Below are 17,742 nucleotides of genomic sequence, written 5' to 3' on the forward strand. Positions count from 1 at the left end.
GGAAGGCCTTCTTTAGAACTTTCTGCCCCCTCCATTTCTATTTGTCTCCATTTACCAACTGCTACGTATAATCCTACTTAATCATAGGAAATGCGTATTAATTTGTATAATTCATCCTAAATCAGAATACTGGTTTTTCTTTTGCATTTTTGGCAAATATGCTGTCCTTTTCCTTGGACTCTACTGATAACATTGTTCTGTTTCCCCAGGTATCCCTATGAACGTATTGATGGCAGAGTAAGAGGAAACCTTCGTCAAGCAGCTATAGATAGGTTTTCCAGACCTGATTCTGACAGATTTGTGTTCCTACTGTGTACAAGAGCAGGTGGCTTAGGAATTAATCTTACAGCTGCAGATACCTGCATCATCTTTGATTCCGATTGGAATCCTCAAAATGATCTCCAGGTAATACTAGAACAGGCAGTTGTCATAAATATTTTCCTTAATACTTTTCAGAAAGAAATTTAGTTCTTGGGAAATATGCTGAAGTCTATGCACATGTATTCTTGCACATTTTTATTTGATCTAAGAATTGTTCTAAGGTTTATGTATCTACCCCCTTATTTTTGTTTGTCGCACAAACTGAATCCTCTTTCATAATTTCCCAGGCTCAGGCTCGATGTCACAGGATAGGACAGAGCAAATCTGTGAAGATTTACAGGCTAATAACAAGGAATTCTTATGAAAGGGAAATGTTTGACAAAGCAAGTTTGAAACTTGGCCTTGATAAAGCTGTTCTTCAGTCCATGAGTGGGAGAGAGAATGCAACGAATGGGGTAAGATTATAAAAATATATAGAGGGGGGAGGGGGTTAAAATGAATTTGTAATGTGCTTTCTGTATATTATATAGCCTCATCTAAGCAATTGTGTTTTTTTTTGTAACTGAACAATTTTAAGAACATGTTCAGTAAGTCATTCCTTTTTTCCCAGTAGAAGAAAAAGTATAATTTTTGAAAATCACTGCATAAGCCAGTTGTACTTGCTGAATAAGTGTATTATGGGATAACTATAACCAGTTTTAAAAAGCTGATTCCTTGCCGCCTCCCACCCCCACATAATCACAGGTACAACAGCTTTCTAAAAAAGAAATAGAAGATCTTTTGCGTAAAGGGGCTTATGGCGCTCTAATGGATGAAGAGGATGAAGGGTCTAAATTTTGTGAAGAAGATATAGATCAAATTCTTTTGAGGCGCACACACACGATCACTATTGAGTCCGAGGGAAAAGGCTCTACATTTGCCAAGGTAAGCCTTGAAATTGATACATTTCCTGTTACAAGAGGATGTGAACATTAAAAAATCTTTGCTGGGTTTTATGTCTTTTAAAAATATGAGCGTCCGTGTGGTGTGATTCTGGAACCTCCAACATACAAGCAAGACCCAAGGTCTCACTATGCCAAAACAGAACCTAGAACACCAGGCTTCCACAAGTCTAAGGTACCACAGATGTAGCATGAAAGATAGGTGTCCCTCCTTAAATATTGGTTAACTCAATAGGAAATTATTTGAGAATTTTACTGCAGAGGCTTGACTCTGTTTGAAAACTTTGCTAATGAACAGGATTTCTGCCAGTGGAGCATAAGTTTCTCACTTCCCCACTCCTGCAGCCCAAAACAATAAAGCTGCTGTTTCTTGGAGAATGGACCACTAAGAGGAAGTCAGATCTGCTGAGGGAGGGGGAGTCAGCAAAAGGTTCTTCACACTTTCTGGCTGCAGAAATCTGCTGCATCCAAGCCAGATTCTATAAATGGTATGAAAAAATGTCACATTCAAAACATTGGGTCCTTCTTGGGAAGTTCTATGCACTGGACAGCAGTCAGTAGCACCTGTTTCATTATGGCCTCAAATAAATGCATACTCTGTCAATAACAGGTTAGAGGTCCCTGTGGAGAAGAGATGTTGCAATTCTGGGGATATTGAAATCAGTTATTACTCTCCTTAACTCCTAACCAGGCAGTTTGGTTTATGACACCAAAGAACAGAGCCAAGCATCCTATTTGTTGTCATATATTTGGCATTTTTTAGCCAAAGTGATGCACCTCCATAGCCTTTGTTCTTCAAAATGACAATTACATGTTTGGGAAGAAACTGTCTACACCTATCCAAGACTCTGACTGCTTTAGTTCTTTTTTCTAATGACAGTAAGGAACATTCCAAAACCTCAGCCTTCCCATCCAAAGGTGTGCTGACCCTGCAGCAGCACTGTAGAGTGATTACCACTTTTGGTTGATCACTAGTTCCTCATAATGTAAAATTGTAGGTATATTGATTATATTGTTTTACAAATAAATTTTAAAATGAAGTAAAGTGAATAAGTGCAGAAAAATACATTAATCAGCATACATATTGTATTGTTCTAGGCCAGTTTTGTTGCATCTGGTAACAGGACAGACATTTCTTTAGATGATCCTAACTTCTGGCAGAAATGGGCAAAAAAAGCTGAATTGGATATTGATGCCTTGAATGGACAGGTGAGAGCTTTAAACTATTCCTTTAAATCAACTAACATACGTTTAAATGTTTGTTGGGGAAAATATGAACCTTTCCTTTTTTTTTCCAGAACAACCTAGTTATTGATACACCAAGAGTAAGAAAGCAAACTAGATTATATAGTGCAGTCAAAGAAGACGAACTGATGGAATTTTCAGACTTGGAAAGTGATTCTGAAGAAAAGCCTAGTATAAAACCTCGTAGACCACAAGACAAATCCCAAGGTTATGCAAGAAGTGAATGCTTTAGGGTAGAGAAGAATCTGTTGGTTTATGGGTAAGTTAAAAATATGCCTGAGCACTATGTGCAACATTTGTAGTTTTGAATAGTTTGGTCTTTAATGTTCATATGATAGAAATATACAGGCAGGGGATATGCAAGGACTTTCCAAGGATATCTCATTTTCCCATCACTCACTATTTCTTCTTCTGTTTTTTTAACACCCCCCCCCCCCCAACTTTTACCTTTTCCTGCTTTTCTTCTCTTTCCACAAACCAGCCAACCTACCTTTACCTCCCCTCCATTTTCAGCTTTTCCTCTTTTCCCCAGGTAACCTGTAACCGGGAAAACTGGGGCCACTGAGGCAGAACTGGTAGCATGGCAGTGAACTCTCAAGGGCATTCTAATACACATCACTTTCTCCTGTATCTCTTCCCCACACCATTCCCCTATTTCTGGCAACCCCGTGTTCTCTCCTCCTTGCCTTCTCAAAGTTCAGAACATCCTTGGAAAAGGCTTTGTCTCCTCCACCTACCTTCTACTGGTAGAAACCAAATCTGGAAGACTGGTAATACTGTTGTGCAGTGGTCACTCAGAAGCTCCATGTGCTCCTTTTGCCATTTGGAGAGGATTACCATCACCACCCCACACCCACACACTGCATTTGTTTTTAGATTTCTGCAAACCTGGGGGTTTACACAGGTTTGTAGAAAGATATCTTGTTTGTCTTGGTTCCAGTCTCCAGATTTAAGTATCTACAGATGGGCCATGTTGAAAATTAAATATATTGACAAGCAGGGACTCCCAAGGAACTTGTAGGGAGGGCTCATCCCATTTCCTCTCCTTTTCTTTTCTCTCCATTCTCCTTGACTCATGCCCCCTTCTGTTTCTGTGTCCCCCCACTCTTTTTTGTCACTCTACCCCCCCCCCCCCAGAGACTCACGGAGGTTGGCTCATTTGTGCTTCTGTAGCTGCCTGGCTGTTCCCCTCCCCGCACTGCTCTGGGCACACAGCCACATGCCTCCACTGCCACTCTCCACAGCTGACCAGTTATTTCGATTCACATTATGGTGGCAGCAAGAAGGGAAAAATGTAGGGGCAGAAGCTCATGTTCTTCCTCAGCCACTCTTGGAGGCAGCATTGAATGGAAGTTTGGCTCACCTGCCTGGCCATCCTGCCTCCAGTGTTCTGGGTGCCCAACACAGTAGCAGTTTCAACAGTCCAAGGAGACAGTGGCAGAGGCTTCCCCTCCTAGTTGTTTACCACCTGCCTCCAGTGCTGCTGCCTCAGTGGTCACTTCAGCATTGGGGGTTGGTAGTGATGACATAGGTTCTCACTCCAGCTCATTCATTCATTCATCCACCCACTCACCCACCTACTCCTCAGCAACAGGCAGGAAGCCCAGAGACAATTGTCTACTCAAGTGCAGATAACTGTTATTTGTTTTATATTTTTTGGAAATAAATCCCCTTAAGATTTCATATTTTTCTGCAAATCTGAGGGATTTGTTAAATTTGGGGAAGGGCTTTTGTCCCTTTTGTCAGTGGGGCCACAGTCTGCATATTTAAGTATCTACAGTCTTGAGCATGTTGACTATTAGACATATTGATACTCAGGGCTTCCATTTACAGTTGTCATCATGGTCTTCATAAATTAGAAGATGCAGCTGACTTAACATGCAATTGTGTTACCACAAAAATTGTTATTGTATCCTGGTCACATATTACCAGCACTCAGCCCTATCACATGGAAGTCAAAATTGACAAAGACTTTTTCATTTAAAAATACTTTGCTGTGACATCCTCTTAAGTCTAAGGTAGTATAAATAGTGACAATTTTAGGAAGAAATAGGAAACCAGAATGTTTCTTCTTCAGGACCATATGTTTTGTAGCTCAACAAATTCTTGCTTATGTGAAACCTGAATGCTTGCAAACTAAAGCAGTGCTCTGAATGAGTTGTTGTCTGAACCAGAGTGCCTTACTAAGGTACAGTAAACCTATGTCCAAAGGTTGCCTCTGTCATTTAGTGTACAGTTTTTACAATTTGAAAATTACAGGATCTAACTTAAGCTGATTCCAAAATCTGGTTCCAAAATCTCAAGGTTGCAAAAACTGTATGAGACAGAAAGTCCTATTCATAGCCTACCAAGGACCATTAGAGTTATACAGGTGCATTTTATTATTTCTAGTATAGTTTAATTGTGACTTTTACAAGCAGTGGACATATTGCCTGCTTAGTAAAATAAATATTCTTAATCTTTTGGTGCTAGAAGGTGGATTCCCTGACATGACCTGCAAATGCAAAATATGTTTGTGTTAGCACAGCAATTCCCAGTCCACCTGGCACTCAGGATTTACTGTAAAAATGGGAAATCCAGTTCTGGATTTGTATGTTCTGTATTTTTCTTGTAGCTGGGGACGTTGGACTGATATTCTCTTGCATGGGCGCTACAAACGCCAGCTAACAGAACAAGATGTAGAAACCATCTGCCGGACTATCCTTGTGTATTGTCTTAATCATTATAAAGGTGATGAAAATATCAAAAGTTTCATCTGGGATCTGATCACTCCAACTGCAGATGGACAAACACGAGCCTTGGTTAACCATTCTGGTATGTGTCTTCATTTTGGTGGTTCATGTGTGAAACATGTGCGATCCTGTCAGACTTGGAAGCGAAGCCAGGAGTAGGTCAATACTTCCTGGGTAACATCTTAAAATGTGCTCCTGCTTTGATCAGCAAGTAACTCAAGCTCCCTCTCAGGCACCCTGAATAAGTATAGTAGTTCTTTCACACTGCACTTTGCTGCGGAAAGTACCTTACCATTAACTCATCTTTCCCACTTCTATAAATAGCTATATGAAAATAGAAACATTACCACTGGTTTTGTTATATATTCAAACTTAACTTTTTACAAGTTAAAACATTACATGGTCAACAGAACCTTATATTTGCAGTTTTCTGTTGTAAATCATTTTTTTATATCACAGATTTCTGTGGACTGCCTTTAGAACATGTAGACAAGGTTAATATCAACTGGATGAAAATCCAGCACAAGCAGCCTTAACTTGCTTGCCCGCCCTTTGCACAAAATCTGCTTACTCTGTGCTTACCTAGATTCTGTCATGTAGTACAATGACTAATGCTGTGCTTTTATTATGGGGGAGGGGGCATAGTCAAATTCATCCTTAAACTGTGAAGCTCCCAGTTTTACTTTGGGCAAGTCATTCTCTTAGCTTAGTCCACCATTCAGGGCTGTTGCAAAGCTTCAAAGCTATACCCCAAATAGACCGAGCAGACTGGAGACATTTGCTCCTGACCCTTGTCAAAACTAAACTCCTTTGAAAACCACTAAGAGCATACATGATTGGCTCCACAGTAAAATGTGGCTAAATTTTGCCAACTGCATTGGGGTGTATATTTAAAAATTCACCAAAAATTATAGCTGGAGTAGCACAAATTATGCTACAAGAACTGCTGAATTCCATAACCTGTATAAATGATACTAATTAAGAAAATGGGTACAGATTATTTTACTATGTTCAATGTGTTCTTCATGCTTATTGCTTTATCTAACTCATTCCACTTCTGTTCTTGAGTAGCAGGAAGCTACACAGGGTATGGGAACCTTTTTCAGCAAATTGACTTAAGAATTCACTAGGAATTGACTGCACGCTTTTAAACATTTCATACAATTATAAGGACTAGAAATCAGCTTTTTAAAAAACAAACAAACCAAAAGCTCAGATTCTTATGAAGCCAAGCTGTGCTACCACACATTCTATGATGGTTATGTGTTTCTATAGTATCTTACTGTACGTGCAGTTCTGATTAGTCAGTACTTAAGATGACTTAATAGTGTCTGAAACTGATCTTTCAGAAATCCATGTTCACACACCTGTGTGTAGTTGTAGTTTGCTGAATGGTTGGGTTCTATGAAAGTGACTTTACAATAGATGTCTGCCTCTGTCATGGAAGCACTGTCAAAAACTCCCTGCCGAGAAATCTTCTATACGTGTGTGTTTCTTAGGCTTGTCTGCTCCAGTACCCAGAGGAAGAAAGGGCAAAAAAGTAAAAGCTCAAAGTTCACAACCAGTACTGCACAATGCTGACTGGCTAGCAAGCTGCAACCCAGATGCCTTATTTCAGGAAGACAGCTATAAGAAACACCTGAAGCACCACTGTAACAAGTAAGTTTCTTAATCCAGTTCTGATTCAGTACTGAGTGTTCCCATGGGACCATGGTATAGATCAGGTAGATGGCTGTGATGATTGTTTTTAACTTGTGGTATATAGTAATCCATTCAGGTGCTGGTTTGACTGAAGTAATCTTTCTCTGTTCAATTTGCTTTTACTAGCAGCCTCATTCAAGGGGCTAGGTGGCCAGCTGCAGCCATGCCACTGTTCCCATAGAGGCTTCCCAATGGCATGAGGAGACTTGCAATGTGAAAAAGCCTTCCCACTACCAAGAAGCTTCTATGAGGCTCAGTGGGACTTACGCCTTGTCTTTGGTGGCTTAAGTTTGAGATTCTGTCTGCTGGCATAAGCCAGCAAATGGCCAGGAGGAAGCCGACTAACAACCACTTCTCCTCTAACCTGCCCCCGCTGTGCCGGCAGCTGGGATGCTGGTGTGGTGTCCCATTCCGGGGGAAGGGAGAGTGTGACGATTGCAGCTGGTGGATTAGCCCTTCTGCCGGGGCAAGTGCCCTGGGGAAGGGAAATCTACCGGCACAACCACGCACCACTCCCATGGGCTGATTCCCCCTCCTTTTAGATGGGGCCGTAAGCCTTGTAAGGAGGCAGTGTATAATGATATCACTAAATGTATTGATCATTGTCATAGAAAAAAGCATTTCTTTCTTCCTACTTACCACCATCAACTAAAATTAGCTATACTGTTGATCAGGAATCCCACTGGTACTGTAAATATGTCTCCTTGTACAAATTCTGTGCAGTCTAGTTTTTCTAAATTGCTCTGTTTATTCTAACACTCCTCAGTATTTAGGAAGAGATATTCACAAACATTCATAATGGATTTGTGGTATCTCTGGAAGGGGAGATAGTTTATGCTTGGTAAGGCACCTGTTCAACCCACCAAGGTATTGCTTAAGTTGATGTCAAGTGAAAACTTGCTGGTGTCAGTTCCCTGGAATGACTGTGCTTGTTCTTGTCTACGAACCATGTGATGAACCTGAATCCTGTCAGTTATTCAGGAAAAGGATTAAGTTACGTAACATCCTGTGGGTATTCAATGAGTGTTTTATGGAGGGAACAGGCTGTGGTCCTAAGCATTTCATAGGAAATAAGGCCCACTGAAGTGAAAGAGGCTTGGAATGTAAACATAGTTACAATTGTAACTGAAAGCATTGGTGAGATTTTTCTGCTTTGAATAAGGGAAATGATCATTAGCCATATATGCAAAGCGGCTAAAACAATATCATGTGATGCATTCCTGCAACATCATTTAATGAATTCATTGTTTATTCAAATACCTGATTCTTATACTATGACATTCATATCTATGTAGAGGTCTAATCGATGGATTAAAGTCAGTTTTTCTTAAATTTCCAGGCATATTTTTTTCTGGGTTTATTTTCAATCCCAACTTTATTAATTTCTCATATCTCTAAAAACTGAAAGCTACGTAAAGCAGACAGGGACGATAATCACACATTTTAGCCTTTTATAAAGGTATCTTTCTTTCCCCTGTGGCTACCTAGAAAGGGTCTTTTCCTTTGAAAGGGAAATGCTGTTTTCCTTTGTGCAGACTTTCTATAACAGTAAGCTGCATAATGCCCTGGGCTCACCCAGGATAGCCCACTCTGATCAGATCTTGGAAGCTAAGCAGGGGTAACCCCAGTCAGTATTTGGATGGAAGTCCACCAAGGAATACCACAATCACTATGCAGAGGCAGGCAATAGCAAACACCTTTGAACACCTCTTGCTTTGAAACCCCTGTGGTGTCACCAGGAGCCAGCCTTTCTCAGTATTAACAAACAATTAAAGTACCTGGGTTCTTGTACAAAATATTAAGGCACTGTTTGAAATATTATAACCTATGATACTTTGAACTGCAGGTAGTCCATTTCTGTATAGCAAAAAACTTCTGAAAGGGAGGAAAGTTGCAACAATAGTCTGAAATGCAAATATAACTTTTTTTAAAAAAAAAGTCAGAAATCCCTCAGGCCCTTGGAAATGCAGCTAATTAACTTCATATACGAACCGAAGATCTTGAATTAATAGTATGTTTTGGGTGCGATGTTAAATAACAAATGTGATTGTTTTTATATATTATTATATTGAAAAGTTGCTTTTAAACGCATACACATATGACCTGGAGATATGACCTGTGTTCAGAACATGCAGCATTTAGAAAGTTAGAACTAGTTCAGAGATCCCATAAAAGTGAAGAATGCAGGCATTCAAGAGTTCCCCCATGATTTGTCTCTGTCTGCTGTGATGTATAGTGTGAAACTCTTGATGTTTGCTACAGATGAAATCCCCAAATTCCCAGATTTCACTGACAAGGTCCGCTATTACATTACAGTGTAATCAGGGAACGCAGCAGCTTGATGTGCTCACTCTTCCTGCTTGTTTGATCCAGCCTCAGAAGTTGTCAGGCTTCCTCTGAAGCCATGAGAATGGGCACATAATCAAAATTGATTGATTTCGCATTAGAAGAATGCCTGGGTTTGGCTAAGCCAGAGGTTGCAACATGGTACCCGTGGATGCCTGGTAACCACTGACACCTTTTCTGGCATCACAAAGCGTTGTTAGGAAGTAGGCAGGGCCAGATAAGATTTTTGCCCAGCAAGGCTCATGATTGGCCATTGGAGATTAAAAGGTTGTGCAGAGTTTTTGAAATACTGCTTTTGCAGCAACTGCTACCACAACGCAAGGTTCTACTACACTGTGTTTTTGAAGTTAAGATGTGGCAATCATTTTGTGACTTGCCCCATCCTCTGTGGCAGCCTTTTTCGCGGCACCCATTTTGTTGCTGAGACATGTTTGAAGTCCTAATGTGTCCACAGGCTCAAAAAGATTGGGGATCAGTGGGCTAAATCATCTTCCCTGCAAAGCCACTCAAGGACCTGGCTTGTTGATAATGTTGCCATTCCATTGTACACATGCTAACAAACATGGACTGGGAGGATCTGGACGCATAGATTCAGATTCCCTTTTCAGTTCTGAATGAGAAAGCTCTGCAGTGGTTTCAACGTTCTTGTTAGGATCCCCTCTTGTTTTAGCACTGAAAAGGTTAACAGCCAGTTGGAAGAGAACTTGAAAGTAGCACTGCATTTTGCTTGAGCTCCATCACTCCCTCCTACTGATTCTCCAGAACAATGGGAATACATCTCAGCGCAGCACTTCATTGTCCTCTGGGACAGCTAGTGGGTAAGAAACAGTACTTCACATACTTGCTAAGCACTGTGAAGGTACTGGTTCTGACCTGCAAGATACCCATATGAAGTGACAGGATTCTTCATTCTCACAGGGGTCACTGTGGTAGTTTTTACACAGCATGTGTACTGTGCTAAATCTGCTGGCACCTGATCATCACAGAGTCCCTAGGGCATTTTGTCATCATCCTGTGGGAAGAGAGGCCCTGGGAAGATACCTCAGGATGTGATGCTATAGCAGGATACAGGGAGGTAAAGCTAGAAAGCATCAGTGACCAAACAACAACAACAACAGAATTAGTGTTGTTGGGCCTCCCTCCCAGTTGGCTAGCACTCTCTAGAATAAATTGTGGTCTGCAGAAAACAACAACATGGGCCAGATGGAGTCCACTGGCTACCATTTGGCCTTCACTGCATGGGACAGTGATGAATGTTTCAAGTAGAGGGTTTTCATAAATGTGTGTGTTTTAATAGTTTTCTATCACTGAGAATAAAAACAAATACATGTTTAGTGATAGCAGTTTGACCTTTGACTTGGGAACATATGATTCCAAGAAATTTGGGTGTTTCAGAGATGTCGTATTGCATTCCCAATCAAGATTACTTTCTATCATTAGGGATCTAGAAAAGTCAAATAGTAAATTTGACTAAAGTTTTTTTAGGTTTTTTTTTTTAATTTAATCCTCCCTTCAGAAAACACAGTCTTTTTTCCATTCTCAGAAGCAAAAATTTGTATAATCTAACAAGGCTGACATTCCATATTGGGGGTTTATTGTAAGGTAGTAAAACCAGATTTTATATCTCGTTTATTCCTACAACTTCTGATGTGCTTCCAAAAATGGTATTAAGGCAGCAGCTGAGGAAATTTTATGAGATAATGAAGCAGAACAGTTACTGAAAGCCATCTGCTCAGTTGTTTACAAACTTGCTTCAATACTTCAGAGGCAGTGGTAGAGTACGTGTCTAAACTTCACAAGCTGCACTAGGTAGAACTAAATGAAATGCGCCTGGGTTGGGCTGAGCTCGATCCCTCTCTGTGCAGTCTAAGCGGTTGCCAGGCAGGCCTGTTGGAAGCCAACAGAAAGCACCACACAGAGGTGATTATGTGCCACCATCTGTCACGCTTCAAGCCTACCATACAGCATGGCTAATCAGCCTTGGCAGGATGATGGATGAACAGCAGCAGCTGCCAAAAGCCACTGTTGGCAAACAGTCCTGAAGTTAAGAACTTTTTCCCCTCTCTGCCTTCCTCTCCAGGGTCCTGCTGCGTGTCCGCATGCTGTACTATCTGAAGCAAGAAGTTATAGGGGACCAAGCTGACAAGATCTTAGAGGGTGCTGACTCAAGGTTAGTGCAAATGCTAGCTTATTAGCTGCTTTATGCTCAGTGTAATCTTTTATGCAGACTATCTTTTATCAGAGATGTTTAAACATTTAGCATTTTTCATTAGACGGAGAAAGAGACGAATATTTTCTGTTTTCACAGAATAGGTGAAAATTCTAATATTTGGTTTAAATATCGAAAGAAATGTCATTGATCATAACAAAAGAGCTAAACATTACTTTTAATGTAATCTTCTTGAGACATCTTAATTTCTTGTATAATTTTAAACAAAGTTGCCCTTTTAGCTTTCATGTGTTTAAGTGTGTCTAAGCCTTCACAAAAGTTTCCAAACACATAATCCTTTTTGATAGTGATGTGGATATCTGGATTCCTGAGCCATTTCATGCTGAAGTTCCTACAGACTGGTGGGATAAAGAAGCAGATAAATCACTTTTAATTGGAGTGTTCAAACATGGTAAGTGCTGTCTCTGTCTCATTTTTAACAGAACTTCGGAGTGAAGCTTTCTGTGCATACCAGTATTCAGTCACAATATTAGCAAGTGTAGTTCCAAAGAACTGTTGGCTTCTGTCTCCTTTTTTTCTTTCTGCTTTTTTTTTTAAAAAAGAACCAATTTGAGTTGTAAATATCAGATGCTGTTTTTAAATGTTTGCAGAACATTTCAGGAGAAAATGTTACTTTCTTGGCTGTAAATAACACAAAACCATATTTGTTTAAGTAATAGCCAAGTAGTATTATAGATCTCCATAAACTCTGCTTCCAGCACTGTTTCACTTGCTAACTCTGCCAGCCAGTGTCAAAGTGGACGGTGGGCTTAACCTCTGCTATTAATCTGTACAAGTGCCTCCTGGGCTTTGTTCCAAGCAATATTTCACAAATGTCAGTGCTGAGAACTCCCGGCTCCCTTGAGTAGGATGCAGCCTTGTTAACTTTGAAAGGCTGGGGATGCAGAGCTGGCATGATATATACAGTGAGCAATTCCTGATTATAATCCCAATTCTCTAGAGGTTGCAGAGGTATTCTCAGCAGCCCAGCCTGACTAAAGGGGAGAATGATGGCTTATAAAACCTTTCATGATTACAGTTTGGCTTGAGGCTCTACAGCAGTTAAGGACAGTGTGTTGTAGTACAAATCCTAATTGAATTGTGCTGTTCTGCCTATGTACAGCAGCTCTGTTTTTGTGGGCTCAGCTGAGGCAAGTCTAGTCTAAAAATCGTTTTCCTGCCGTGCACGGTTGGGATCTGCCATATTCCATCTAGTCAACTTGGGCAGCAAGAGAAAGCAAACAGCGGTTTGAAAACCATGTAGGGAGCAGTGTCATTTTACTGACATGCATCATCCTAAACCAAATGAGACAGCTTTGCTACCCTTATGTATTTGCCCCTGTATGCATTTCCAAATCTAAAGTGCAAGTTTCAGTTGAATCTGCTGCTTTCAAGAAGGTGAAATGGGAGGGTGTTTGTTTGCCATCAGTGCGCTTGGAGCATTATAAAGCACAAGAGCACATCCATGCCCCAAGAAGCCCCAGTATAGAATTTGACTTAAAGGAGGCAACAAAGGGAAGGGATGGAGGTTAAAGCAGATGTTGTCAGGGGAATACCTGTTCATTCCATTTATGCTTAGTTTTAGCAGAAAAGGCTTAATTTTAGTAGGGTTGTGGTTCTGAAAAGTTCTCGGAAAACCTGCAAGTTAAAGAGGAACTTGAAATAAATTAGTTGACAATAACACAAGTCAGAAAGAAACTCCCTCACACACATACTCATACCTCCATCTTACTCTCTACCTATTTCCTGAAAAATGTCAATGAAGCATAATTTGTCCCATTTGAATGGCATATACTTGTAAAGTTGCTGATATTTTTGAAAAGAATTCTGCTTTTAGACATATGGATGCTTTATGCATTTCATACCAATATAAAAGTATCATTCGTAACAGCCATTTGAGTTATGTTTGTGGGTGCTTATTATTTTTCTGTCTTGGTTCAGGCTATGAGAAGTACAATTCGATGAGAGCAGACTCAACTCTATGTTTTCTGGAACGTGTTGGTATGCCCGATGCCAAGGCCATAGCTGCTGAACAGAGAGGGACAGATATGTTAACAGATGGTGGTGATGGGTAAGAAGGACATTATAAAAATTAATAAACTTTATAGCATTGTCGCATATTCTAGCATTGTTTCACTGATTGCATCATATTTGAGAATCCTAAATGGTAATTTCTAATCCTTGTAATAATGTTAAAATGTAATTTATATGTCGGACTAATTAATTAAGGAAGTTTGGAAAACATTTATATGGGGATGTAATTTGCCAGTAATACTTGGATTTATTTGCTTCCTTTGTGCTTTTTACATAATTTAGCATTTTTTCCTATTTTATATTAAACTGAGACAGATAGGATATGTGCTTTAATTTTCATCATTGATCTCATTTTTTTTTTTTATTTTATGTAGAGGTGATTTTGATAGAGAGGATGAGGATCCAGAATATAAACCAACAAGGACTCCATTCAAGGATGAAATTGATGTAAGAATCTCAACATGCTGTTCTACTAATATAATTTTCTTTTGTACATTTATTATATTTTAAGAACTTTTATATTGAATGCTGTCGTATATAAGAACAGGGAAGTTTAAATTAATTCTATAGGATTTTTGGAAGCTCACTTCCCCAGTCCTCTTAAAAATAAATAGTTAAAAATACAAATACTAAATAATTATCTTTTCCCCCCAAAGGAATTTGCAAACTCGCCTTCTGATAAAGAAGAATCCATAGAGCTCCACACAAGTAAGACTTTGTAAAAGCTGGTAAAGTATTTGAGGGAGACAAGAAAAGTTTGAGTACTGAAAATCAATATATTTAATTCTCAACGTCTGTGGATACTTGAGAGCCAGTGGTGGTGTTAAGAGGGTTGGAGTAGTATCTGAGAGACCCAGATTCAAATGCCCAGTCATGGAATCTCACTGGGGGACCTTGGATCAGTCACACTCTCTCAGCCTAACCTACCTCTCAGGGTTGCTGGGAGGATAATGTAAGGCACTTTGGTCCCCTGTTGGAGAGAAATGTGGGGTATAAATGAGGTAAATAAATAATAAATATAGCTGAATAAGGAGGCAGATTAAAGACAGATTGGTTTATGTGGGGGGGAAGGGGAGGAGAGGAGACAGCTGGATAGGAGAGGGGATATGGAGGCTCCCAGGAGAAGAAAAAGAGGGAATAGTGTGGGGAGGAGGACACAGGGGAAAATGAGGTTCTTCAGCTAAGCCCGGAAACTGTCACCTCACAACGCAGGGAAATAGGCAAGGCTCTGGGGGCTTTCACAGAAAGGAAGGAAGAGGTTGTGGGGGAGGGGAAGATGGCACCCCTGCAAGTCCTTTCAGGTCCCCCATTTGTATTGTCTGGTGTTAGTGGGAGGGCCTGGCTTTATAGAGAGTACCCAGAATTACAAAGGATTATTACCTTAATTGTACAGTTCTGAGTGTAAATCACTCAGACTAGTACATATCTTTGGGATAACCATTTTTGTCTTGTTTTCTGACATACTAGAATTTGATTGAGAATATTGCTCATGGCAAGTTATTTATTTGTATAAAACCGAGAATTCCTCTGCTTTGAAGAGGTTCTGTTCTGGTAACGATACTGGGGGATAGGAATGGTTGTGGGTCAGTGTTCTTTCGTATATGACAAAGTTAGCCTTTAGTGCGGAATGCCTAATCTCAACTTTGTTAACCTGTAGGCAAGCACAGTGAAAGCAATGCTGATTTTGGCCAACTCTACTGGCCTAACACTTCGACCCTGACTACCCGCTTGCGCCGCCTCATTACTGCCTATCAGCGTAGCTATAAAAGGCAACAAATGAGGCAAGAGGCACTAATGAAGACTGACCGGCGCCGGCGGCGACCTCGTGAAGAAGTGAGAGCACTCGAAGCAGAAAGAGAAGCTATAATAACGGAAAAACGTCAAAAGTGAGCATCTTCGCTTGTATGAATGTCTGCTTTCATCTGCACTGTATCTGGCACCACACTGGAGGATATAAATTCTTAGAATTGTTCTGACGTTCGTAATTCTTTCTCTTTCCAGATGGACAAGACGAGAGGAAGCAGATTTTTATCGTGTTGTTTCTACATTTGGGGTTATTTTTGATCCTCTAAAGCAACAATTTGATTGGAACCAGTTCAGAGCTTTTGCAAGGCTTGATAAGAAGTCTGATGAAAGTTTGGAGAAGTACTTCAGCTGTTTTGTGGCTATGTGCAGGAGAGTGTGCCGAATGCCTGCCAAGCCAGATGAAGGTAGGATCTCTGATAGATGTAATAATTGCAAATGACGTTAGAAGTGAGATGTTAACACTTGAGAAATACAAGCAGATATGCAAGTAAATGTACAGATATGTATCTTGGTGTCATAATAACCTTCTCCGCATCCATTTCTGCTTCTCTTTTTCATGTGTTCTCCCTTTGAGCACACACACACACTTGAGTTCACACTACCCATGTGCAATGCATGCTACTCATACTCGCATCACCTGTCATACACATGTAACTAATTTTGTAATTTCTTGCCTCCAACTCAAGGTGAACGTTAGGACCAAAGAGTTATTTTCCAGTTCATAATCCTAAGCGAAGCAGAAATTTTCTCCTTTTCACCCTCTCACTTCCTTGTACTACAGAGCACATGGCAGCAAAAAGAGGGGTCTTCCATATTCTCTCTTTCCCTGGTGCCCTGAATGCTGGCACTGCAGCATTCCAGGGAATTTTCCAGGCCACCTGACATCCTCTGGACATTGAGCAACCTGGAACTACATGCAGCTGGGTTTCTTACAGTGCACCACCTGAGAAAATAAAGAGGTGCCAAGAAGAGTTTTTTTTGCTGCTGCCACTTCCATCAGATGAGATGAATAAGAAGGAACAGTTGAGAGTTGGAGGGAAAGTGCTTAGAGCTGGGCGCAAGGGTGGTTTTCTGATTTGGAAGAAAACTGAGAAATCAAATTCAGGGGAGATAGGTCATCCCATTCACAAATACAATTAATCAATAGCAGAATAAAGCCAGCCATTCCTCTCTGCTGCATGTCTTCATGCCACAAGAAGACAGCTTAACTGATACTAATTGTACTGTCTACATTGGCTAAATTACCTTTTGCTGCAAGAGCCAGCATGGTTAAGAGTGATCAACACTAATCTGAAGAACCAGGTTTGATTCTGTAATCCTCTGCATGAGTGGCTATCTCAAATCTAGTGAACCGGGTTTGTTCCCCCACTCGTACACATAAGCTGACCTTGGGCTAACCACAGTTCTCTCAGAACTCTGTCAGCCCTGCCTACCTCACAAGGAGTCTGTTGTTGGGAGAGGAAGGGAATACGTTTGTAAGCCTCTTTGAGATTCCTTATAGTTGAAGAAAAGTGTGGTATAAATCCAAACTCCTCTTCTCCTTCAAATCTACATGTTTAGTTCTTTAATGGTTTTTCTGTCTCTTTAGAAAGTTGTCCCGAGGTGGGCTTTGATTTGAAAAAGAGATCTGTTATTATCTGTTTTTAAGTGTTATATTTTTAAATTCTTCCTAATACCCAAATCCGTCTCTTTTCCTACAGAGCCTCCCGATCTTTCAACAGTGATAGAACCAATCACTGAGGAGCGCGCTTCTCGAACTTTGTATCGCATAGAGCTCCTGCGGAAAGTTCGAGAGCAGGTTCTTCATCACCCACAATTGGTGGAAAGGCTAAAACTATGCCAGCCAAGCTTGGATCTACCGGAATGGTGGGAATGTGGCAAACACGACAAAGATTTATTGATTGGTGCTGCTAAACATGGAGTCAGCAGGACTGATTATCACATCTTAAATGACCCCGAGCTCTCCTTTCTCGAGTCTCACAAAAACTTCGCTCAGAGCAGAGGTGGAGGCAGTTTGAATGCTATATCTTTGTTAAATCCACTGGGTGTTTGCTGCAGTCAGGTGTCCTCCATTGTCCCATCCACAACAGCACAAGATGAAAAGTCTGCAGAACAAACCGAGGTTAAACTGGAAGGACCAGAAAAAACAGCAGCCAAAGAGAAGTCTGACAGTAAAGAAGAGGAGGCACCAGATATTGCAGTGAAAAGTGACAAAGAGAACGGTGATGCTGAGGCTGAGCCTGGTCCTGTTAAATGTGAAATGAAAGATACAGAATTGAGTACAGAAGTAGACCCAAAGTCTATTTCTGAGAAAGGTTCAGAAGATGATGAAGAAGAAAAACTTGATGACGATGATAAATCGGAAGAGTCATCCCAACCTGAAGGTAATTTTGAAGAAAACATTAAT

General features: G+C 40.5%; 1 protein-coding gene across 6 annotated transcripts in view; it reads left to right on the plus strand.

Moving 5' to 3' along the window:
• The window catches only part of CHD7 (chromodomain helicase DNA binding protein 7), a 202,266-nt gene that overhangs the window by 168,924 nt on the left and 15,600 nt on the right, over positions 1–17,742 (plus strand). For all 6 annotated transcript variants that reach the window (XM_048508624.1, XM_048508629.1, XM_048508628.1 and 3 more), the window contains 15 exons: positions 210–405; positions 609–776; positions 1,066–1,245; positions 2,361–2,471; positions 2,561–2,766; positions 5,122–5,321; positions 6,739–6,898; positions 11,367–11,456; positions 11,804–11,907; positions 13,437–13,566; positions 13,904–13,976; positions 14,186–14,237; positions 15,187–15,415; positions 15,531–15,739; positions 17,036–17,719. In XM_048508624.1, the coding sequence (XP_048364581.1) occupies positions 210–405; positions 609–776; positions 1,066–1,245; positions 2,361–2,471; positions 2,561–2,766; positions 5,122–5,321; positions 6,739–6,898; positions 11,367–11,456; positions 11,804–11,907; positions 13,437–13,566; positions 13,904–13,976; positions 14,186–14,237; positions 15,187–15,415; positions 15,531–15,739; positions 17,036–17,719 (2,792 nt within the window). The remainder of the gene's footprint in view (positions 1–209; positions 406–608; positions 777–1,065; positions 1,246–2,360; positions 2,472–2,560; positions 2,767–5,121; positions 5,322–6,738; positions 6,899–11,366; positions 11,457–11,803; positions 11,908–13,436; positions 13,567–13,903; positions 13,977–14,185; positions 14,238–15,186; positions 15,416–15,530; positions 15,740–17,035; positions 17,720–17,742) is intronic.

The sequence above is a fragment of the Sphaerodactylus townsendi genome, linkage group LG09 (genome assembly GCF_021028975.2).
Source record: "Sphaerodactylus townsendi isolate TG3544 linkage group LG09, MPM_Stown_v2.3, whole genome shotgun sequence".
In the NCBI taxonomy this organism is placed as follows: Eukaryota; Metazoa; Chordata; class Lepidosauria; order Squamata; family Sphaerodactylidae; genus Sphaerodactylus; species Sphaerodactylus townsendi.